This window comes from Puma concolor, chromosome D3 (assembly GCF_028749965.1).
Source record: "Puma concolor isolate L17-30 chromosome D3, mPumCon1.1.hap2, whole genome shotgun sequence".
In the NCBI taxonomy this organism is placed as follows: domain Eukaryota; kingdom Metazoa; phylum Chordata; class Mammalia; order Carnivora; family Felidae; genus Puma; species Puma concolor.
In genome coordinates this window covers 31271446-31297594 of record NC_141678.1, presented here as the reverse complement: position 1 = coordinate 31297594, position 26149 = coordinate 31271446, and the positions used below count along the sequence as shown (strand labels likewise).

The 26149-nt window shown below is 37.6% G+C and overlaps 1 protein-coding gene across 9 annotated transcripts in view; it reads right to left on the bottom strand.

The window, feature by feature from the left end:
• Positions 1 to 13916: 13916 nt before the first annotated feature.
• MIMS1 (mitochondrial inner membrane scaffold 1) overlaps positions 13917 to 26149 on the bottom strand; it is a 28112-nt gene continuing 15879 nt past the window's right edge. For all 9 annotated transcript variants that reach the window (XM_086682394.1, XM_086682391.1, XM_086682389.1 and 6 more), the window contains 3 exons: positions 24334 to 24820; positions 18882 to 18993; positions 13917 to 14851 (listed from right to left, as the gene is read on the bottom strand). In XM_086682394.1, the coding sequence (XP_086538520.1) occupies positions 14618 to 14851; positions 18882 to 18993; positions 24334 to 24788 (801 nt within the window). In that variant the 5' untranslated portion in view covers positions 24789 to 24820 and the 3' untranslated portion in view covers positions 13917 to 14617. The remainder of the gene's footprint in view (positions 14852 to 18881; positions 18994 to 24333; positions 24821 to 26149) is intronic.

Below are 26149 nucleotides of genomic sequence, written 5' to 3'. Positions count from 1 at the left end.
TGTCACCAGAATAATAAATTTCATGTTTTTTATTTGCTCTGTGGTGTATGTTCTGATTTTGAAAACACAAGAGAATCATGCCCTTATCCTCCAGAAAGCAAATTATTACCGATTATCCTTAAACTGAAAACACCTCTACAATGCAACTCTTGATGCTGAAGGACTAAAGACCAGCCCTTCTCTCACTGTTCTGAAAGGGCATGACAAGATAGTTAACCTCGTGGGTGCTCTGTCCTGTCCAGCCCCCACCGTCTGCGCCCCTTGTGTGTCCTGCAGGGGCCCCTCGTGCTTCTGGTTCAGCATCAGGAGACAAGGCTCACTGCTGTCAGGAGCAACACTTCCACCCTTCCAGGTTCCATCTCTTGGGAGAACTGTTGAGCATGAGTGTCATCAGAGAATGTTCTAGACTCAGAGGTACTAAAGTGTGTTACTGCACCATTGCTTCCTTTCTACAGAACTGAGGCTTAAACTTTACTGTTAATGATACTGGTTTATTTTAATGTGCTTGTTCAGTATATTGCTATTTTTCATTTCATGGCTTTCAAAAATCACATTTTCTAATTGTATTTGTCTAGTTTAAAGCTATTTTAAAACGTGTAAAACACTATTCACAGCATTTAGTTCATTTAATTTTTATTATAAAGCAGCCTACTAAAAAAGTACAAACTGTATATGAACTTTTCAGTAGTTCATGTGAGCTCTGATAATCAGAAGTCATTAAAGTGTTTAACAGCTATTTGTGCTTACTTTTCAGAATAATTTCCAGTTATACACAGAGAAATATTTCCAACTGTTGTGTATCTGCCTCTTTTAACTGAGCAATGGTGATGTAGTTCTTAGACCTAAGGTCTGTAATTGCAATACTTTTAAAGATGTTGCTCTAAGTGCTGTTAGTTATGAAATCAGCTTTTTCTGCTTGTTCTTAGTGCTGTGGTCAAACCATAGCATAAAATCATTAAAAATAATCAGTGACATACATGTGTCTCCTATTTTTCTTTCTTGTAATCTTTCAAAAACAAAGCACATTATGTGGGGGGAGAAAACTACACGTGTTTTAAAACCCGGTCTCAGAGAAACATTCAGGGATTTTCCTCAAGTCTCATCATGGGAGAAGCCATTGAGAACTGCTTCACTGGAGCCCAGGTGCCTGAGGAGGGGACAGATGCCTCAGAGGTTTAGTTTCTTGGCATTGGAAGTTTTCAGTCTGTGATCATGTAGCAAAAGGACTCTAAAATTTCCTTCATTGAGAGATTATAAACTTTCCTCATGGACAAAGTTCTGCACAGGAAGGAGGGGGTTGGGAGCTTGAGATGCCTACTTGATCCTGTTCACTAAACCCTGGAGTGTGCCTGTCACAGCAGAGAAACAGCTCCCTCCAACTCTCCCTCTGCCACAAGGAGTCTATACCAAGAGTCAAGTGGTAGCTGTCTCTGTGTAAGGTTCCCTGAAAGCAAAAGCTGAGCTGAGGATCTCCATGAGGGTAACTTGAAGGGTACCCTCGTCTGGGAGCTGTTCCCAGAGGATGAAGCAGGTAATGAGAGACAAGGGAGACAAAGTGTTCACGCTCATTTCCACTGTAGGCAATTGGGGCTCAGGATGGTGCCAAGAAGCAGGGGAGGTAGGGAGACGGACCATTCTCCACTATTGAGGGTTGCCCTCTGGGGTTATCTTCCCAGCCAGTCGCCCTGGGTGAGAACTGAAGACTTCTGAAGAAGCCCTAAGGCAGAAAAATCCAGACACCTGTGGTCTGGAAGCTGCCAGCAAGCCCAGAAGCTGTCCCTCCTGGCTGGCGCTGAAATGACAATGGCCACAGAGCACTGGAGTGGAGTTCTCATGCCTCTGCCACAGTCACACCACATTCAAGTGGGTCCTTGGAAGAGCCAGGCACTGCTGGCTGGGGAGAGAAACACCCAGTTCTGGACCCACAGTTTTCCCAGCTAGGCCTATACTTAGCACAGGACATGAACAGAACCTAACACCTCCTCTCCGTGATGATCTCTCCTTCTGCCTCAACTTCCTTGTGTCCCACCCTGGGGACCTGGGGAGTTATCTGCTGTTCTTCAGTGCTGCCAGCACGTGCCTGCCTTGGACCCCAAACCTTTCCAATCTCCCGCTTCCTTTGACCAACTTAATTCTGTACATTAGCTTGTTTGTGAAACAGTAGAGCTGCTGGCTGCTAAGCAGAGCACTGGATAATCACACTCCTCAGGCTGCCCTCTCCCTGCCCCCTTAAGGGAACATTTGGAAACACAGGGTGTCCTCTTCCAGAGCTCCACTCATAGTGAGCCCTGGAATAAAACACCGCATTTCTGACTCTCCATGATGATACTTGCACATAACAGTCTATAATGAGTCTGTTACTTAGAACATCATAATTAGATTGCTCATTATGCTGTTTTGCTTTGAATGGATTCTAATTTAAATGTTCATTTTAAAATAGCAGCCAAAAAGTAAAAATTTAGCATTTGCGAAGTTCTTTGTTTTAACATCATGTTTCTGTTCAGACTGTAGCTTTTACAAACCTCATTCGCCCTATTTCACATACTCTTCTAAAGAATCAGAAGTGTCAATGCTACAGCTGTAGTCATTTGAACACAGCACAGTGTGACTGAAATGCAGACTTTCAAAATGCCTTACCAGGATGCATGTATATATATTTATAGACAATTGTATACAGGAGCTCCTGTATAACTTACCTGTTTACAAAGCCATTTGCATTTAGAGTTGTGCTGTGGCTACTGTTACCATGCATCTGTAAGCATGCTTTGAAGCTGGAGTACAAAGGTCAGTCTCTAGACTGTGGTGGGCCAGGTGACCCCAACCCCTCCTCGTCTGCTCTCTGCCCTGAGCTGCTGCAGAGTGAGGGCACTGTCACTCCCATCTTTGGCATGGGCTCTATGACGATTTGGCATCTGTCCCTCCTCTGAGATTTCCTACTTACAATTAAAGGGAAGCACAGGCTTTGGAGCCTACAGACCTGTAGGTTCAAATATTAGCCTTATCTCAAATTAATGTACCTGATGGGCAGTTTTTAAATGTTACCTGTCCAACAGGAATGCCCATGGGAAGCCGGGAGAATGGAGTGTGCTTGCCACAAGGGGCTCTCGATGAAAGGAGCTGCTATTGTTACAACATCCATATTCTAGATTTAACTTAAAAACATTTTGCCCAATTACTATAAACCTGTAGACAGCACTTTGCCTTGGAATGCTGTCTACACCAACCACTGCAGCTTAAAATGCCAGTGAAAGAAGCACCAGAGTAAATTAAAGGAGAAATTTAAAGTTTTTTTGAGGGATGCCTGGGTGGCTCAGTCAAGCATCCAACTCTTGGTTTCAGCTCAGGTCATGATCTCATGGTTTATGAGTTCAAGCCATATGTCAGGCTCCATGCTGCCCGTGTTAGGCCTGCTTGAGATTCTCTCCCTCCCTCTCTCTCTCTGCCCCTCCCCTTTCTCTTGCTTTCGCATTCTCTCTCTCAAAGTACACTTTTTTTTAAATAAAAGTTTCTTGAGACAATCAAAAATGGAGATAAAAAATATCAGAATCTACAGGATGCTGCAAAAGCAGTTCTAAGGACATTCATAGCAATAAACACCTACATTAACAAGCAAGAAAGATACCAAATAAACAACCTATACCTCTAGTCTTAAGGAACTAGAAAAAGAACAAAGTGAGCCCAAAGTTAGCTGAAAGAAGGAAATAAAAATCAGAGCAGAAATAGTGAAACAGAGAATAGAAAAACAACAGAAAAGCTTAACCAAACTAAGAGTTGGCTCTTAGAAGAGATAAACAAAATTGACAAACCAAGAAAAAAAAGAACAAATCAACAAAGTTACAAAATTATAAGTGAAAAGGGAAACTGATACCACAGAAATTCAATCATAAGAGGCTACTCTGAGCAACCATACGCCAACAACTTAGACCACCTAGAAGAAAGGAAAAATTCTTAGAAACATACAACCCACTAAGACTGAATCAGGAAGAAACAGAAAATCTGAACAGACTACTAGTAAGAAGATTGAATCAGTAATAAAAAAATGTCCCAACAAAGAAAAGCCCAGGGCCAGATGGCTTCACTGGTAAATTTTACCAAACATTGAAAGAAGTAACCCCATTCTTCTCAAACTCTTCCAAAAAAACTGAAGAGGAGAGAATACTCCCAAACTCATTTTATAAGGCCAACATTACCCTGATACCAAAGCCAGATAAGGACACTAGTAGAAAATAAAATTACAAGCCAATATCCCTGATGAAGAGAGATGCAAAAATGCTCAACAAGATATTAGCAAATCAATTCAGCAGCACTAAAAGGATCATTCACCGTAATCAAGTGGGATTCATCCCTGTGATGTAAGGATAACTCAACAGAGGGAAATTAACCAATGTGACACATCACATTAATAGAAGGAAAGAAAATCGTATCATCTCAGGAGATGCAGAAAAGGGATTTGACAAAATTCAAAATCTGTTCATGGGGTGCGTGGGTGGCTCAGTTGGTTAAGCATCAGGTCATAATCTTGCAGTTCGTGAGTTCCAGCCCTGTGTCCGGCTCTGTGCTGACAGCTCAGCTTCGGATTCTGTGTCTCCCTCTCTCTCTGCCCCTCCCCCACTCACGCTCTGTCTCTCCCTCTCTCAAAAATAAACATCAAAAACATGTATTTAAAACAAATCTGTTCATGATAAAAACACTTAAATTAGGCACAGAAGGAACACATCTTATAATAAAGGGCATATGTGACAAGCACACAGCTAACATCATACTCAATGGTAAAATGTTGAAAGCTTTTTGTCTAAGATTGGGAATAAGACAAAGTTGCCACTCTCACCACTCCTATTCAACACAGTACTGGGAAGTCCTAGTTAGAGCAGTCAGGCAAGAAAAAGAAATAAAAGTTATCAGAATTGAAAAGGAAGAAATAAAATTGTCTCTATTTGCAGATGCCCTGATTTTATATATAGAAAATCCTAAAGTCACAACCAAAAAATTGTTAGAAGCAATCAACAAATTCAGTAAAGTTATAGGATATAAAATTAACACACAAAATCAGTAACATTTCTATATACTAACAATGATTTTTTTTTCTTTTAGTTTATTTATTTTGAGAGAGAGAGACAGAGTGAGCAGGGGAGGGGCAGAGAAAGACTTTGAGGGACAAAGAGAATCCCAAGTAGGCTCCATGCTGTCAGTGCAGAGCTGGATGCAGGGCTTGAACTCAAAAACTGTGAGATCATGACCTGAGCTAAACCAAGAGTCAGATGCTTAACCAACTGAGCCACCCAGGTGCCCCTAACGATGAACTTTCTGCTACCAATAATGAACTTTCTGAAAAAACAATGAAGAAACTGATACCATCTATAATAGCATCAAAAACAATAAAATACTTAGGAATAAATTTAACCAAGTAGGTAAAAGATCTCTACTCTGAAAACTACAAGACACTGGTAAATTTAAGAAGACACAAATAAATGGAATAGCATCCCATGTTCACGGACTGGAAGAATTATTAGTAAAATGTCAATACTACCAAAAGCCATCTATAGATTTAATGCAACCTTTATAAAATTTCCAATGGCATTTTTTATAGAAATAGAAAAAAACCCTCCTAAAATCTAGATGGAACCACAAAACAAAAACAAAAACAAAAACAAAAACCCAAATACCCAAAAGAAATCCTGGGAAAGAAAGAACAAAGCAGGAGGCACCACATCTCCTGATTTCAAGCCACACCATAAAGTTATAGCCATTAAAACAGTATGGTGCTGACATAAAAACAGACCAATACACCAATGGAACAGAATCAAGAGCCCAGAAATAAACCCAAGCATATATGGTCAACTAATATTTGACAAGGGAGTCAAAGACACACAATGGAGAAAAGATAGACACCATGGTAAATGGTGCTGGGAAAACTGGATATTCACATATGAAAGGATAAAACTTGACCTCTATCTTATGCCACTCACAAAAATTAATTCTAAATAGATTAAAGGCTTACAATCTAAAACCATGAAATTCTTAGAAGACACAAGATAAAAGCTCATTGGCAGAGGACTTTGTAATGATTTTTTGGAAGTCACACCTAAAATGTAAGCAACAACATAAGATACAAACAAGTGAAACTAAATCAAACTAAAAAGCTTCTGCACAGCAAAAGAAAACCATCAACAAAATGAAAAGCCAACCTACTGAATGGGAGAAAATATTTACAAACCATATAGCCGGTAAGAGGTTAATATGCAAAATATATAAAGAACTCCTACAACTCCATAACAAAACAACCCAATTAGAAAATGGGCAAAGAACTCCAACATTTCTCCAAAGAAGATATATGAAAGCTCAACAGGTACATGAAAAAAATGCTCGATATCACTAGTCATTAGGGAAATGCAAATTAAAATCACAATGAGATATCATGTCACACCTGTTAGAATGGCCATCATCAAATGGACAAGAGACAATTAGTACTGGCAAGGATGTGGAGAAAAGGGAACCCTCATGCACGGCTGGTGGAACTGTGAATTGGAGCAAGCCACTATGGAAAACTGTATGGAGGATCCTCAAAAAATTTTTATTTAAAAAAATTTTTTTAACATTTATTCATTATTGAGAGATAGAGAGAGACTGAGCATGAGCAGGGGAGGGGCACAGAGAGGGGGAGACACAGAATCCAAAGCAGGCTCCAGGCTCCAGGCTCCGAGCTGTTAGCACAAAGCCCGATGCGGGGCTCGAACTCAAACCTTGAGATCATGACCTGAGCTGAAGTCGGACGCCCAACCGACTGAGCCACCCAGGCGCCCCTGGATCCTCAAAAAATTAAAAATAGAACTAGCATATGATCTAGTAACCCCACTTCTGGGAATATATCCAAAGGAATATATGAAAACATTAACTCAAAGATATATGCACCCCTATGATCCTAGCAGAATTATTTACAATAGGCAAGACATGGAAACGACCTAAGTGTCCATCAATGGATGAATGAATAAAGATGGTGGGGTGGCGGTGGTGCCAATGTATGCATGCACACACAGTGAATATTATTCAGCCATTAAAAAAAAAAAAAAGGAAATCCTATCACATGCAACAACATGGATGGATCTTGAAGGTATTTTGCTAATTGAAATAGGTCATAGAAAAACAAACTATATGATCTTACTTATATGTGGAATGTTAAAAAGCAACCAACCAACAAAACCCTACCAAAGTGATAGAAAAAGAGATCAGGTTTATAGGTTACTGGTGGAGGCGGGGGGGAGTAGAGTATAGGGAGGGGAATTAGAGGAAGCTCGTTCAAAAGGTACAAACTTACAGTTATTAGATAAATTAGGCACTAGGATGTACTACACAACCTGATGGCTGCAGCTAACTCCGCCCTATGATAAGTTTTTAAGAGTGTTGTCTTTCATCACTTTGTTTTTTTCTTTTTATTCTGTCCATATGAGATGATGAATGTTAACTAAACCTATTGTGGGGAGCATTTCACAATATATACAAATCAAACCATCATGCAGTACACCTTATAGAGTGATGCATATCAATTATTTCTCAATAAAACTGGAGAAAAATAGTCACTGATTTTAATGCTCTGGCAACTAGTACAATGTAGGTTTGAAGTATCCAATGTCAAGGTAAAAACTAAATCACCAGCCCTAAAATTTCCTTCCCATAGGTTTTATGTAAAACACATGTTTCTCCCTACGTTATTCTAGACATATACAGATTTTCTGGTTAATGAACCACATTGCAGGGCAGGGAACTGGGTGTGTGTCTCTTATAGTCCTAGAAACAAAATGTGGAAACCCCAGGAAAGAATAGTTTGGTGCTCTCCATTTCTCACTCTGATGTTTCTTTCTCCATGGGCTAGTCTCTGCCTGCCAGTGTTTCAGCCAAACACAGCAACAGAGGCAGTGAGGCCAGATGTGGCAACCTGCCCAGTGCTCTGCATTCTGAAAGAGGGGCTGCTGCCCATGAACAAGAGCATATCTGGTTCTCAACACCTTTGCTGTTCAGCTGTGAAGGATGCATGTGTGCTATGTGAGTGATGGAAGGACACAAGGCAAATGCAGCACAGCAAGTTTTAGACTATCAGGTCCACTAATGTCTGAACACGTCTGTCTGCACAGAAAGTATATAACAAGACAACACTGTGAAGAATACAGCTTTTCTCTGCAACACCATACTGCATAACCGCTCACTGGTGTATGATGTGCCAGGGTTTAAATTTGGTCATTTTCCTGGGACTCAGTAAAGCCAACCTCTGTCCTTTGGTGAAACCTGTTCTTAATGAGGGATATACTGAACTTATCAGTGCTAAAAATTTCCACAAATGCCAGCTTATTCAGATATTCATTCAGATATTCCAGTGATAGGCACCCAAGTAAATGGAAAATTCCAATCTGAGCTGGCTCTAAGTATGCAACAGATACAGGCTCAGACATCATGACCACTAACGCAACCCTCTACACAGGAACAAAAGGAAAAAGCAAACTCCCTTTTACCAAGGGGATAATGTGGGATTTCCTAAGGTCAAATCCTCTTTGGATATATGAAATATTAAATGTGCAGATGTATAAAGACTAGATCTAATTACCAAAGTTTTGATTACTTGCTCTCCAGTATGGATTTAGGTGTTTGAAATTAGCTACTAACTGCTTTGCCAAAGTCAACCTGGATAGCAATAAGATGCCAGCATTGCCTGGCCCTGGGCAAATCTTCCTGTGTCACATGCTGAGGGAAATGAAGCTGGAGCACAAGAAAAGAAGCAATGTTTCTTTTCTGTAACCAAATATGAAATAATGGAATAGCTACTCTTTCCCCTTCCTGCCACTTTAAAGAGAGAAGGATGAAAATCGTAGACTGAAAGAGTTAAAGAAAAATTATAAAGTTAAAAGCCAAAAGAAGATGGAAGGCATCAGCAGAAGAGAGGGTAAAGAATGTTAATGAGCTTTAGCTTCAAAAATACAAAAAATTTCAGAAGACCCAAAGCATGGACTTGCTTTATTTTCATGCTTGGCACAAAACTAAATAAACTGAAAGTTGGGATCTGAATTCCAGACCCAGCTCTCCTGTGCCTTTCTTCAATTAAAAAATACTGGTTTCAGGGTGCCTGGGTGGCTCAGTTCGTTGGGTGGCTAACTGGCTCAGGTCATGATCTGACGGTCCGTGAGTCCGTGGGTTTGAGCCCTGCATCGGGCTCTGTGCTGACAGCTGAGAGCCTGGAGCCTGCTTTGAGTCCTGTGTCTCGGTCTCTCTCTGCACCTCCCCCACTCGCGCGCGCTCTCTCTCTCTCTCTCTCTCTCTCAAAAATAAACATTAAAAAACTAAAAAAATACTGTTTTCAGTTCTAAAATGACCCACTAAAAGCAAAATTCTAATAAACTTCGCTGCAAGCCTTGGTTACATGACTCGAAAAACTCCTATTAATCTAAAATGCTTCCAAAAGAGTTACTTAATGATCTAGATTTCTCAATGAAAGCTGCACTAGGTTTTGTGGACAAAAGTGTTTGGTGATATTTCAACTTTTTTGGGACACTATTAAACTTGTCCCTTATTTCTGAACCAAAAGAAGTAACTTTATGACACACCATATCCTGCATCCTCTTTAACGGCTGAATAAAAAAGTGCGTGTTGATGGAACACCATGGCAACCAAGCCCTGTAATTCTATCTCCAGAGGTAACTGAAGGGCAGTCAGAGCCATGGGTATTTGAAGACTTCACAGACCTCGCTTTTAGCACCCTTTGCATAAGGGAGAACAAAAGCAGCCACTATTCTTAGGAAAGTAAAAGCAATGATGACAATTAAGTCACCACATTAAGCATCCAAAGAAAATACTGACTCATATTCAATAAAATGCAAATTAATTAAAACATGCTTCAATCATTATAGAATTTCAAATCTACTACTTAGAGGTTCATAAAAAGTAATAGCTAAAATATTTGTGAACATTGAGAAAATGCTATATGATTCTTTAAAAAATGTAATTTAAGGAGCTAAAACATCTAATTGGCAAAAGGGAAGATAGAGATTTGCCATAATTTCCTATGTCACATGCTTAGAGTAACATTTAAGGAATTATCAAAATAGAGTAAAAGGCTTTCACCATGTATTTGATTAAAAAGTCAGGGAACTGGAAGTTTACTGTCCCAATCTTCCTGAAGCCTGGGCCATGTGGACCTGCCCACTAGAGACAGACAGGGAAAACTGGCCTTCACCGCATGGAAAATCAGGCAAGATCATGTGCACACTTGCTGTTTCCTTTTTCACTTCAAAGAGAGTTTTCTAACATTTAAACTGATCAAAACTGAAAACATAAAAAGCTGGACAGAGGGAGAGGGAAGGAAAGAAGAAAGAAAGCTCTACGCAATCCACACTTTCAGGAAGAATGAAGACACATTCTGGCAGCATGTGGAACATCTTTTAACAGTCCTGTAACTTCTGCCCTCATAGACCATGCTGTTCCAGAGAAAACACAATGTGAAAAGCGCTCTTTTGTCTTATTCTCCGTGAGTACTCCCATCTGTGAAGAGAAACTACATGCTCTGAGAATGACTCTTTGGCTGCCTGTGCACTTCCCCATCATGGCTGTCCAATCAAGCCATCAGAATAAAGATCAGGCTCAACATTATATTCTGCCCTGAAGGTTTCTGAAATCAAGATGCATTCTTTCTACTAAGAAGATCATACTTATCAAAATAGCCAGATAATTGCCACAAGATAATTATGATCTGTAATTATTATTGTTGGTGATTGTCAATGATGCATAGGGAAGAATACAGCTTGATTTTCAAAGCCTAACCCTGAAGAAGCATGACAATCAAAAACTTGTTTTGACTAGTTAAAATGAACCAACGTGACACAGAAGTCACAAAAGAAAAATCTCACAGAGGGAAAAATATATCCAATTGGCCTGACTCAGCTTTTCTCAAATATAAGTTACAAGTTCAAACTGTAGGAGGATCTTTCAAGAATCAAAAGGCTAGGCCAAAACTCATGGCTGAAGATAGGTTCTGGAAAGGAGTGGGACCCCTAGGCCATTCAAGTCTCTAAGGGAGAAGGATGAAGTCTAGACTCTGCTGTACCTTTAGGTACGTGCGGCAGAATCTTGTGGAATCTCATTGAATGCTATCTTGATACTACAGGACATACAGATGGACAATAGAGACTGGACAAAGGTCATATTTGCAGTGAATAATTAAAAGTACCCACCTCTAATTCTATAGATTTCTGGTTCAAGTTGTTCAATTCCAAGGCAGCAGAGAGGCTCATACTCTATTTGAAAGCTCCTGTGCTACTTCAGCACTAGGCCAATATGATTTGATGCATTTTGACTGTGGCATGGATAAAGTCAATGTAGTAAGCTTTTAATACAGCCAAATATTTCAAACTAACTTTGGTAACATTTAATCTGTTTTACCTTAGGCCCTATAGAGACCCAATTTTGAAAGTCTCAAATAAATGAAGATTCCCATTTCAAAAGATGAACTGTAGCCAACAGAAGAAATGTGTCTATATTATCATGAAAAAAAGTATTTTTCAGAAATGTGTATCTCACAAATACATTTTACAAAAATGAGATTTCAAAAACATCAGGCAAGATGCACTCGCTTTTTCTGCCTCATTTGTTAAAATCACTTCCTGTCCATTTCATCATCATCCCCATATTCTACCATACAGTGGCCTTGTTTATAATGCCTGAATGGATTAAGAAATCCTGAGGCTTGGCCTGAACCCAGTGGAAAGAAGACAGGATAAAGCTAGATGTGTCTAATACTTGCTTCTTTCCTCCCAAGACACCTTCAGCCCAAACTATTAAGATCTTTCAAATTCCTGCAATTACCTTCTAAGATCACTGAAGTAGGACAGCCTATAGCTCCATTTCATCCTGGAGCATAAAGACTACAGTGGGGTCTTTTATTTGTAAATAAATGGGGGTATATTCTGTAACAAAAAAATAAATCAAAGATTACATTTGAAGGCATAATTTTATTACGTTCACTACTGGGAGAAAGGTAATCTCAATATATGCATTCTTTCTCTACTTCATTGAAATCTAAACAGTACACTGTTGTATGCAAAAGGTTGTTTCAGTAAAAGATATTTTTGGTACTTTAAAAGGCTGGTTTTGCTATTATTCTTGAAAAAACTAAGTCTCTTGCCTGACCTATTTTTCATGTCCTTTGTTAATTTGCTGAGCAAACCCTTTTCATCCACTTTATATATAAAGTATGTAAGTTAAATCTCAGTCATAGCTCCCTCTTTATCCTGTCAACATATCTTAAAGACAGATATGCATATCAGACTTGGGGTGCTGCTCTGCCTCACTGCTCACAGAAAGTAGGGGCAAATTAATCCAAAGTACAAAGTTGACTGTAAATGAAATGGAGTTTACTATGTATAACAAACTGTACACATTTACTGTGTATGCACACACACACACACGTGTGTATATATATATATATCAGTAATTTATTTAACTTGATGCACATTACTATATTCTGTTACCGTGCTATTAATATTCCAAACATTTACAAGTATCCCCTTTTAAGCTATTTGTAGCTTCCCTTAAAGACTAGGTTAGCAATATGGTAGCAACAGCATTTGATAGGATACAAATATTCCTGATGATAAATAATGACAAAAAAACTCATATTTCATATAATATTTTACTAAACAATTTCAAAGTACTCATCAGTATCTCACTTTCTATAATTGGATAAACACAATAATGAAACTGGAGGGCAACAAAATTCAAATGGATTGAACAAAAAGTGGATAGTCAGGAAAAGCAAATCTTAGTCTCAGGATTATTGACTTCTAAGAACCCCAAATTTACCCCTATTGGAAAATATGCCCTGTGCAATGTGAAAAATAAAAGTAGTTTGTTTTAGAAAAGTTTCATATAAGATTTTAAAACACAGGCATAGTCTCAAGTGGTTAAAAAAAATAAGAAATTTGTTAATAGCATTTAATATCTTCAAAATATGATTAATTAGCAAGCTAAAACATGTAAACTGTGTTTAGATTTGAATATGTGCTGTCAATCTGAAATCATGGGTTCCATTGTGTATCAGGAGACCAAACTGTTCTGCAAATAAAAGTGTGTGTGGTAGAGCAACAGTGGCTCCCTCGCTGCTCCACCCTGCCTCCCCCACAAAAAAGGAAAGATTCTAAACACAGCATATTAACTTACAAAATGTTCCAATACAATGATTAGATGTATCATATGTAAGCCTTTTTTCCTTTAACTTATTCTCCAAATTTGGCCAAACTAAATATTTAATACATAAATCCTGCCCCATAGCAGTGATCCCCACAGGATTGTTTCTTGTAATCCCTTTGACATTCTCTTGCCTTATCATATCACTCAAAACAATGATGGTCTAGAAAGAGGTTCTGAATATCAACTCAAGGGTTAGAGTTTAAGTAAAAGCAGTTAGAGCAAAAGGAAACAGACACACACATCCTCAAATGCACTCAATCAGGGCAACTCTCCTGACAATGGCTGAATTTCATTCCAAACAGATTAATTTAATGATAGCTTTGCTATTAAAACAATTTTCAAGTAAAATGTTCAAGCATATTTCAATATAAGGAAAAAAGGATATTTCACTAAAAGGGAAAAAGCAGCTACAATTTAAAAATTTACTCCACAATGAAACGAACATGAACTCTGAAACAAAGACACGGAGAGAGTGTTGGCCTGTGGAGACAAAGGCCTGCCACGTGGCAGGGGGAGTGACTCAGCTCTGGGACAACCTAATGGCACTTTCCTTCCTCCCACACCTGTATCTGCTTGAGAACCACAAACTTGAGTCATGGCTTAAGAATATTTGATTTCAACAATAAACTTAAGGTAGTATTATTTTCACTTTTCCTCTGAAAGTTGAGAACACAAATGACTCACAGTAGAGATTTATGCTCTAGGTGTGTATATGGCCATATGTATTTGTTTTAAAAAAATTGATTATGACAAGCTTCAGGTAAAAATCATTTTCAAAGGTTCAATTTTTCATTTACATATAACCAATACATCTTATTTACACATGTATGACTCCATTTTTATTCAACTTCCTTCATATTAAGTGTATATTTTAACTGGTGTGTAAATGTTATATACTGTGTTTACAGAAACACTAAACATCCTCTTATTCACTAGCAGTTTTGATAATAGTTTTGTCTCCACATTGAGAAATGAATATAGTTAAAAGCTCAATGTATAACATAAAGATGAAAACCCAGTGTTAACATCCTGTCTAGGGCCACATCAGGTATTCAAGGAGTCAACTGCCCCAATTGCATATATTATAGTTGCAACAAAACACAAAGCAAATATGATTCTGAAGACCCTGAAAAAGAGATCTGACTTATTAGACATTAACCACTGCTTAATGGTATTGATGTTCATTCTAACCTGGGTTCATTTTTTTTTTCCCAAAAGAACACTGATTTTTTTAGTAATATTTAACCTTAAAAAGGTATCTTAGGTCTTTAACCCTCAGAGAACTGGTATATTTTGGCAGCTAATCAAAAAAATAATCAGGAACATGTATCTTTGCACAGTCTCCAAAGGGTTAAAGTGCAGAAATTGTCTGTCACTTGTTATATAAGGCACCCTATTCCACTTTTTTCTTAAAAGAAACTTTTTCTTTGGTTTCCTGTAATTTTTCAGTGAGTCTATCCTTTGTTTCTTCCATTTTCTCTGTGAGAAGCTCCTTGGTCTCTTCCATCCTGTCCTGCAGATACTCCTTAACAGGAGGTGGTGTTGACATGTAGCCCCGACTACGCAAATACTTCACAGTAAAGGAGGTTCCTCCCAAAGTCACGGTATATCGGGCAGGTGTTGCGATCTGAGGAGAAAATACAGGCAGATCAACAGCCAATCATGATTATCGTCTTAAGCAAAAACAATTTGAAATTAAAATTCTTAGTAATAGCCAAACAGCATAAATTACTTTATTGCTTGATCAGGCCAACATAGTTACAGCCCACATGGTTTACCCTCCTAACAAGGGATGCTTCTTCTGTAAATGCATTTCACAAATATCTGTCACTTAGGCACTGACCCAGAGATTACAGAATATTTTTTTTAATGTTTATTTTTTTAATTTTTGATAGACAGAGTATGAGCAGGTAAGGGGCAGAGAGAGAGAGGGAAACACAGAATCTGAAGCAGGCTCCAGGCTCTGAGCTGTCAGCACAGAGCCTGACACAAGGCTCAAGCCCACGAACCACAAGATCATGACCTGAGCCAAAGTCAGACACTTAACCAACTGCGCCCCAAGGATTACAGAGTATTTGCAATAGAAGCACTGGGGCCTATAACCATGTGCTAGTGAATGTGGGGACATGCTCATTGGGAAATGAGAAAGATGGCTCAGGACCACTACGAACAACAAACATGCAAATGCTTCTGTTCCTTAAAAACCCTGCCAATCTATAGACTGTGCATCTAGAACTAAACCAGAACCAAACTACTTCAAATGGGCGAGAGGCTAACATGAGCCAAATGTTTATTCTTTACTGAATTTAGTTTAGTTTCACTTCCAAATCCCTTTGACTTTTCCAGGCCTTATGCTACTTTCTCATTACAACCCACCCTGGGTCTGGAATCCCAACTGGGAACTTCCAGGAAGCCAAAAAAAGTAGTTGGTACATATGTTGCAGACACACACAGGTTTAACTCTGACCAGAGATTTAAGGACTAAAGCTAAAAAGCAGACAAACTGGTCAAAGAGCAACACAAAAGTGGAGAGAGTCTATATCACATTCTGAGGCTTCCGTGTCAAAATTCAGTACCAAAACTCTTTGAAGGAGCCACCTCTGTTCTCTACCTCCAACTTCCCTTTTCATTCTCTCTTGAACTTACTCTAACCGAGCGTTCACCCTCCACCTCTCATCATAGTCACTATAGAGGCCTGTGAACCATTAGAGCCAATGGAGATAGCCCCCTGCCCCCATCTACTCCTTGGAGCATGCCCTCAACTGGCTGCCATGCCCTCACTTCCCTGGTTTCCTTCAGCTTCAGAGGCTGCAACTTTCCAGTCCTACCTGTCCATTCCTCCTCCTGTTGCCTACCTCTGAGCACTATGGGGCAGCATTCAGTCCCTGCACTCCTTTTCTCTGCCTCGCTCACTCCCTTGGCAGTCTTTTCCAGTTTCATGTCTGTAGTGCCATCTATACATTAATGATTCTTAGATTTCCAGACCGAGCCTTTTCCCTAAATTCCAGTATATACAACCTCCTACTCATTTCTGCCTGCACGTCTAATAGGATCTCAAAATATCATTTATTCAAAACTGATCTCATGGTGTTCAATGGTCCCACCCCAAACCTGCTCCTCTTAAAGCTGTCTGCATCTCAGAAAATGGCAACTCTATTCTTACGTTGCTCAGGCCAAACATCTGTAAGACAGCTTCGACTCCTTTCTCTTGCATAATTTACATTCAACCATTAAAAAATTCCATCAGCTCCACCTTCAAAACATATCTAGAATCCACCTACTACTTAGTGCCTCTTCTGCTACCACCTGGGTCCTAGCCTCTATCAGCTCTTGCACACACCACTGCAATAAACCCTCCTTTGCTAGGTCTCTGGGCTTCTGCACTTGCCCTGCTATATATACAGACAATACAGCAGCCAAAATGATTTTGTTAAAACACAAGTCAGATGCTCAAAATTGCCCAGTGACTTCCCATCTCCTCTGAGTAAAAGCCAGAGTGGCCTGTAAGGCCTCTGTTGCCTCTCTACTGTTCACTCATCCCAGCCACACTGGCTTCCTCCCTATTCCTTCAAATACGCCAGGTATCCTGCAGCCTCAGGACTTTGCACTTGGCTTTCTCCTCCTTGAATGCTCTTCTCCCATACAACTGCCTGATTAACTCCCTCACCTTCTGGCAACCATCCCTCTGAAAAAAACAAAAACAAAACCAAAAACCAGAAACAAACCCCGAACACAAACACATCCTCTCTTGCTGGTTTGTTCTCTCTTCTGAGCATTTACCATCATCTAAACACCGTGTGTGTGTGTGTGTGTGTGTGTGTGTGTGTGTGTGAACTTTACTTTCTTTGCTTAACCGCCACCCACTATTAGAATGTAAGTTCCATGAGGGCATGTACTTTGTGCCATTTTATTGAATTAGTTATTCCCAGTACCTAGAATGGCACTTGGCACACAGTAGGGGCTCAACAAATTTTTGTCAATTCAAACAAAGGTGCACTTTCAGGACAGTGCTAGCGGGCTGAGGAGTGTGTCACAGTCAGTACCAGAAGGTCACACACAGGTTGTTTTTCTCCTCTTTGCCACACCTCTTTTTGAAAGGGGCTTTGCCTTATTGAAGCAATAAATCTCAGTCTTTGTTACTCCACCTGAGAAACTGTGGGTTACAGAAAATACCCAGGAGAATCCCCTGCACGTTTCCTACCTCAGAGGGACAGTGAGAGGGAAGAAACACTGCTGATACTAACCTAACTACATGTACAAGTTCATGTTTCAAATCCCAATCTACAAACACGTACTGAGCACTAATGTGCCAACAAAGCACAATACCAGGCATAGCGAAAACAAAGAGAAAGAAGAAATGACTCTGAATTCCCATTCTAGGCTCTTAAAATCAAATAGAGAAACCAAACATTAAAAAAACAAAAACAAAAAAACCCTAACACCAGACCAGGATATGAACACACATAATATGGGAGCACAGGATAAGGAGCTATTATAATTAAGGAAATAATAATCATACCCATTATAACTAGAAACTTGATAATTTATGAATTTAATAAGTTTCAATGTTGAAAAACTCAGCAATTAAATGTTAGACCTCTGGTCAAAATTACAATAAAAAAGGAAATCTCCCAAGATTTCAGAGGATTTTAATGAAGATGACAGAACAAAACAATGATACTTATACTACTATAAAACCATAATTCTAAGCATTTTTATACAACAGAATTAAAGTAACATCTAGTTTCCAAATGTTTTCTACTTGTTTTCTTTCTTAGAATGAAGACATATAGAACTTCTTAACTGTCAACTGAGAAAAATTAGATTAATATGGCTAATTTCCACAATTCACAATGAATCTCCTTTTCTAAAATAAAGACCAATAGATATAGAAACTCTATTTATAAAGATGTCATTGTCTCAAATCCAGAGAACAGGTATTAAAAACTATAAACTTCTAAAATAAAATATATGTAATGCTACTAAGTCTAGGTTTATCCCATAAAACAATTTGAACTAAACTTTATTATTTTACTTATTAAGAAGAACTATTATAAACTGTAAAAATAAATGCTAAATATCACTAAAAATCAGGTGGCATGTGGATCTCTGAATAAGGAAAATTAATATACTGTAAGTGGGAGAAATGTCAAAAAGATGACTTCTGGAAATTTGTTTCACATTTGTGTGATCACAACAGGTTAGGAATGATCTACCTATTTTCAAGGCACTTCTTCCTAAACCATCATTTTATTTATACTTAAAATTTTTATTTTTAATTAAAAAAATTTTTTTAATCTTTATTTATTTTTGAGAGAGACAGACAGCATGTGAGCAGGAGAAGAGCAGAGAGAGAGGTAGACACAGAATCTGAAGCAGGCTCCAGACTCTGAGCTGTCAGCACAGAGCCCAACACAGGGCTTGAACTCACGAACTGTGAGATCATGACCTGAGCTGGTCAGACACTCAACTGACTGAGCCACCCAGGCGCTCCATACTTAAAATTTTGAAACTTAAAAAACATTTTAAACTGTAGCCATTAGACATACATGAAATTTGGTATTTTAAGTTACAAAAGAACTAATATGGAGTTTTATGAGGAACTGAGCAGGTCATTAGTTAAGTGTGAAGAGCAACTGATTTACAACTGTACTTACCTTAAACAAGGCATATGCTGTTAGGGCATTTCCACTCTGGGAATTTTTCAGAATGTTTACTACACTGTCAGGTAACCCAATGAGTTCTAGAAAAGGAACGACATTCACTCCTCTAAGAAAGAAACAAAGTAATTTAGATATATGTACACACAAACTTAAAGGGATAAATATTTTCAAAAAATTTTCTGAAAACACCAAAACCAAATTTTGTTTAAAAGTCACTTCTGCATTATCAAGCACTGTGATTTCACTCTATAAGAACACGTACAGAACATCGGTGTTGTACTGTATCTGTTTGCGGCTTCTGCTTTGCTTCTGCACATGGTCATCCCTAATTACCACATTAAAAAAAAAAATAGAAGGATCTAGCTGAGTTAAATTAATTGCTTTATGTGATCTAAAAGGAAATAAAGGACCAGAATTATTTACCTGGTCTTAGTTTCCTCAATCAAATACCACTTTCTCAGAAAGCTCCAATTCAAACTTCAAGACCTAAGCTTTTCACCTCTAAAATTTTATGTCAGGTTATACTATTATTGTAAAAGCAATACTACAGTATCACTTGCGTTATTATGCAAAGAAGAAATAATTCTATGGGTATTCTAAAAGGATGCCTCTATTCTATTAGCAGGCTTAAAAGGCAGGTGAAGAAGCAATTACCATAAATTGCAACACATTTTTGGAGGGAGGGACAGCAGGCAAAGTCTCTAATATGAACTGTTAAGCTCTAATTTATTTTTAGTTTCCCTGATTATCAACATTTCGCATACTGGTGTGTGCTCTTTCACACTCTTGCTCTATCACTGTGTGTTGTTTTACAGACATTGTGACCCTTGACTCCTAAATCAGAACAAGGTTCTTGTTCTGTGCTTTCCTACATGCACATAATTATCACATTCAGGAAATGTAACATATAACATGAGTATATAATGATACACAATATATTATTTAATATTAAAATTTCCTGAATTGTCCCAGCATGTCCTTTAAATCACTATCTTGTCATTTCTCTCTGGTCTCCTTTTCTCTAGAAGTACTCCCCAGAACTTTTTGTTGAAGACAGCAGGATAGTTTTTGACACTGAGATTTTTGAAGCATCCAGGCCTGTTGCATGGGAGAATATCCCTCAATTTGGATTTGTCTGATTTTTTCCTCTTGATCAGGTTCAGGTTAAACATTTTTCAACAGGAAAACTGCACAGTTAATTCTGTCTGTCTCAGTGCATCATAACAGAAGCCACATGATGTCACTTTGTCCCATCGCTGGTATTGTGACTCTTGGTTAAGGTAGGCTCCACAGTGTGTTCCACTGTATAGATATCCTTTCTTTTTGTAATTAAGAAAGGGAATTGCCTAGATCCATTATTATCATGGATAGCTGTATCCTGTATAATATATAATAGCTAGCAAAATCCTAATTTATTCTTAATATTAAAAAAATAATTTGGGGGCACCTGGATGGCTCAGTCGGTTAAGTGTCCAACTTCAGCTCAGGTCATGATCTCATGGTTTGTGGGTTTGAGCCCCGCATTGGGCTCTGTGCTGACAGCTCAGAGCCTGGAGCCTGCTTTGGATTCTGTGTCTTCCTCTCTCTCTCTCTCTGCTCCTCCCCTGCTCTCATTCTGTCTCTCTGGCTCTCAAAAATGAATAAACATTAAAAAAAATTTTTTTTAAATAATAATAATTTGGGGCATCTGGGTGGTTCAGTTGGTTAAGCATCCAACTTTGGCTCAGGTCATGATCTCGAAGTTCCTGAGTTTGAGGCCCACATCAGGCTGTCTGCTGTCCGCACAGAGCCCGCTTCAGATCTTCTGTCTCCCACTTTCTCTGCCCCTTTGTTTGCACTCTCTCTCAAAGATAAATATTTAAGAAGATTAATTAATTGGGGGAAAGTTGTTATCCCTCTATGACTTCACTATAATACTACAAAATCAGGGACTACTCTCAAGAACATATGGCTGACCATCAAGGAAAATTACCTATCATCTATAAGAGGAAAGCAGATAACTGAAGGTATCTTTAAAAAGTTTTATGAAGTCGACTCTAAGTCCAATCTGGTTTCTTCTTTCTCCACCATCAGTTCCTTTTCAAATCTCTTTCTTAGATAATGACAGAATCCCACTTAAAGCAAGACTTAGTACTACAAGGACTTAGCTATTCTGTGGATCGAATCAAGTCACAATGCACCAGAATATGCTAATTATATATTCTAGAACCAATAGTTATAAAATTATTTAATTAATCATTTCCTAGCCCAGTATGTACAATCTCCCTATTTAATAGCAACCATGAAGGGGGAAAAAAGACAAAGATTTGGCCAAAAATCAGACAAAATTGAGTGATGAAAAAAAAAAAAACCTATCATAAAGATCAAACAATAATTACCTCAGACACCTTGCACAAGTATCTTTTATAAAATTAAGAAGTAAATACTTGGTTCTATTTAATTCTAAAATATTGATTTGATGATTTCATTATTTTAAGAATAAAAATAACTCTCATTTTCTTTGGAACTGCTGTATATGAAATACTAATGAGGGACTGATTTAAATAGTAATATCTACTTGTCACTTTTTACTTGGAAGTTTCCATGGTCTGACAGAAATCTGTGCTTCACAAACTGCCAGCTTTATGGATGTTTCAATTGATGAAGAAATACGCAAGGGCATAAACACATTCACAGTACATATAAAATGCAGTAAAAATTAGGCAGGATTTTGCCTCAGAATGGATCTGTAACTTTAGAGACTTAAGGCCTAAAACACGAGGCACCTCACTATGATGCCCTACGGACAAAACCATCCTCACAAAGCTACATTTGATCAGAGAGCATTTCTGGTTGGAAGATGTAAGATCTCTGCAAGGTTTGCCAGATAGAACAGACAACAAAGCTTAAAGTAAAATCTATTAACATATACAATTTAGATCTCCCTGAAATAAAATGTTTCAGAAGTCTAAGATCTTTATCACTGAGTTAACTAAATACAGAATGGCATTTCGTTCTCTGATGTCTAGAAAAGCGGTAATAATTCTAGTCAGAGTGACTAAAACAAACACTGGTCAATAACACAGTGTGATGTCAAATGCCCATCTTCCAAGTTACAAACTATTTTTTCTCTTTCTCTTACTAGTTAAGTAGGTAATAAGCAAATAACAGAGAATTTGCCCAGCTACAACAAAAAAAATAAAGCCAATCTCGTCAGTTGAATTGAAAACCTATATTTAATACAATCAACTTCAATCTAGTAATAAAACCACATCGCAGTGAAAGATACACTGCCATTAGAACATATCCTCAATCCTTATTTTGTAAGTATTACCTGTGATAAGATCGTTACTTAGAAGAAATCAACTTTCTGAAGGCATAGGATTTAATAAAAACATTAGGAACTGTTCTGGGAAGCAACACATCCTACAAAATTGAAATTAACTGTGTGATGGTAGAACAGAACTGGACCAGTGCAGTGGTGGTGGGTCTGGCAACCACAGTCCCATGCTGACAAACAGCCAAAAGGCAAATTGTGATGGATAAAGGGACATGACTTTCAAGTGGATATTCTTACCACCACGTTTATATACAAACCATTCTGCAGAAAAAGAGGGAGAAGATAATGCACACACAGGGAACAACAGAATGTCACCACAACCACCTGAGTGCCAGACAACATTGAAAAAGTCTTAAGCATAATTATTCACATCACTAGGTTACTTGGGGTCTGCTTCTTCAGTTATAGAACTCTTTTACTTAAGAAGGTAAGGAAAAGGAAAAGGAACAAAAGTGCTCCTTTTAACAGTCCAAATGAGACCTCATATTCAATTAATTAAAAACATAAATTGCTCCCTCCAAGGCCTCCTGGCCAAATGCTTATAAAGGGCAACCTAAGGTGGACAGAACTATCACTCATATCATTTTCCAGAGCACTGCATCAGGAAACCCTCAATAGTTCAAAAAAGAACATTTGATATGTACACATTAATTAAATACAGCTAAATCCTATAATAATTTTTATTCAAAATGGTACATGATTTAAACCAAGGGCAGTTTTGAAGACTTCCATAAATATTACACACGTTCATAAAAATGTCATTAATGAGAAAGATAATTCCATTAAGTATACATATAAGTATCTTCTATAAAGGATAATAATACATGATGAAGAAGGATATAATTGAATATTAGGAAGATAATGGAGAGAAAGATGTAAAGAGAATCAGAACAGCATCAACTACACAAGGTAAAAAACCCTTTTAGAACTTTTGTAAAGAAACACCTCTAATCCTGTGCTTTCCAAAAGTAGTCTTCAGTATCTTTTAGTTTGTAAAAAATAACTTTGTCCCCAAAATGACATATTTTATTAATACCTTAATATCAAACCAAATATTGAATATCAGTGGACTTTTAGAAAGAATAATTCTAGAGCCATAGGAGATTTTACTAAAATGTCAAAGTAGTGTACAACATCGGGCCATTTCATTGCCCTCAGGATGGTGAGCTCCTTCAGCTCTTATAGCCCAGGCCACTACAAGAAAAGCCCACACAGTACGTTCAAAGAACAGGCACACACGCATCAAAATGCTTTGGTTACTAGTGGCAAAAACAAACTGGAAATCATTGAGATCTGTTTCAATGTGTGCTCCTGCTCCTAAAACACCATAAATAACTTACCTTAAAAGAAAGGAAGAATATTTATATTTAACAAGAAAAGCACATTTAGAAATTTTGTGTTTTACAATACCTACAGGCTAGGCCCACCAAATTAACTATTTTTAAAAGTTTATTTTAGTGGTGGTAAGAACACCTAACACAAGATCTACACTCTTAGTTTTAAGTATACAACAAATTAACTTCTGATTAAAACAAAAGACTTACCTTGACATTTATCAGATGTGGGTAACACTAAAACATAAGTCTGCAATTTGTTTATTTTTGTATCTGCAACAGGTATTAGCCAGGTTTTGGCAAAAATATCATATTAACTTCCCACCAAAATCATACATAAGGCAAAATAATATGTAATTTTTTATATTCATGAAAACTTCAAGAAATACAGAAGTATAGAACTCATGGTGCTGCCAAATTTCTGAACTCTCTTACACTGACAGATGAGCATAAGAGCACGGGCTCTGAAATAAGCCACCAAAATATTTTGGGAAAAGCTAAGTTATTTTGACTTACTATTGTTTAATTTCATTAATAAAATGGGAATAATTACACTACCTGCTTCATATAGTTATGAGAATTAAATGAGATGATACCATTTAAAATGTTAGTATAATGCCTGTTATACACACAAAACAAATTTAGCTAAGAAAATATCAAAAACAGCTATGACAAACAGTCATCAGTTAAAGACATTAAAGCATTAAAACTATTTAAGGCTTTCATTAGTACAATTAAGAAGATTAACATTCTGATAAAACAGGGAAAGGTGCTCAACCAAGCAAAAACTTACTTTATGGCTGCATAATAAAATGTTCCAAACCAAACACCAGAAGTTATTAGATGTACTGGAATCAAAACTTTTCCATATTGTCTAAATGTTTTCTTAAATCGCTGATAAAGACTAATAGATTTGTCTTGTAAAGGATCAGGCTCTTCCTTTCTTTCCGAAGGAGTTCCTGGGGATGTGGCATTGGATGATATAACCCTCTTGGATAAAATATCTTGCTCCCACTGTTGATGGTGAAGGACCCCCGGTTGGGGTGGATGAGCAGTAAATGGCTTCTTTTCCTTTGCAACACATTGGACAGCTGATAAGTGCAGCCATTGTTTTTGAGGGCCCTGTACCAAAACTACTCTGGATTCAGCTTTATACAAAAGTAATTGTCCCTTTATGTTTTGACAGTGTGGTTCCATGCATGTCCTATGTGCCAGTCGGAATATAGACCTTGATACATTCCATTGCATTTTGAAGAACGGTGATTAGTGGATTTCGGCTTCTACAGAGACCAGATAAAAAAAATTAAGACTATACATAGATTTCCATTTTAAACCAATCCACTTAAAAATAAATTAACTATTAGGAAATAAAGGACAGACACTGCTACCAAATCCACAGAAATTAATGTTAAGGTATGTAGTTCTAACATATCACAATTTTAAAACATTACTAAAATACATCATTTAAATAGGATATAGTAAACTAGTCCAGCAGACATCACAGAGGATAATGTTTTGAGGTTATCTTATTGCTACAAAATGGATGTTTGTAGGACTTCTGTTTTTCTACAAAGAAGCTGTGTAGTATAATGGAAAAATCATAAGATCTAGAAACAAAAATCTGGGCCCTCATGTTGTGGGGACATAATTCTATACAATCGCCTTTGACATTTTAAGTCTAAATTCACTAGTAAAATGAGGATTACTTCACAGGGTTGTTATAGAAATTACATGAAATTTCTGATGTAAAAGTGTTGTAAGTGAACAAGCATCATGTAAGTTATTACAACTGTTAAGGTCTGATAAATAGTTGATACAAGTACCATTTATTCTATAATCCCTTTGGACTAAATTAATTGCTTTCGCCGATGAGGAGATAGTTTCCAGATGTCTAACACTTTTTGTCAGAAAGACAGTATAATGTAATTTTAAAAGAATATAGACTTTGGAATATGATAGACACAACTGAGTTAACAGTATTATTATTTTGAGCAAATTACTTAGCTTCTCTAGACATAGGTTCTCCCACTGGTTAAACAGAATTACAATATGCATTACTATACAGCAAATTAGTTCCCTTCCCTTAATATCAGGGAGTGTCACCTGACCACTAATCTCCACCCTGACCCCACACCAGCAATCTTAATACTTCTACTACATTGTGAATAACTGATCTTATTTTTTAAACTGTACACTAAATAAGTCAACAGTATTTGAGTTAGCACTCCAATAAATACAGATACTCCATTTCACATGAATATCTGTTATCTGGGGTACAAAGCTGTCTATCATTATATAAAAATATCCACTAATGAATTGTCCCCATATAATCTCCTGACTCATCCCTAATTAAAAATTAACATCAGCTTCTATTAGGCTCTCGTGATAATCCAACAACATAATGTAAATAAATTATGAAATGAAACTACATATCTGAAAATAGGCTCCCAGGAAACCTTTAAAGGGGATACTGAAGATAACTGCAATGAAAAGCAAAGTCAATGACAAGTAACAATCTGAAGAATCAGACCAGTTAACAACAAAAAACTACAGGGATGATAATAGGTGCTTCAAATAATGACTTAAATATTAAATGACTAAGACCACAG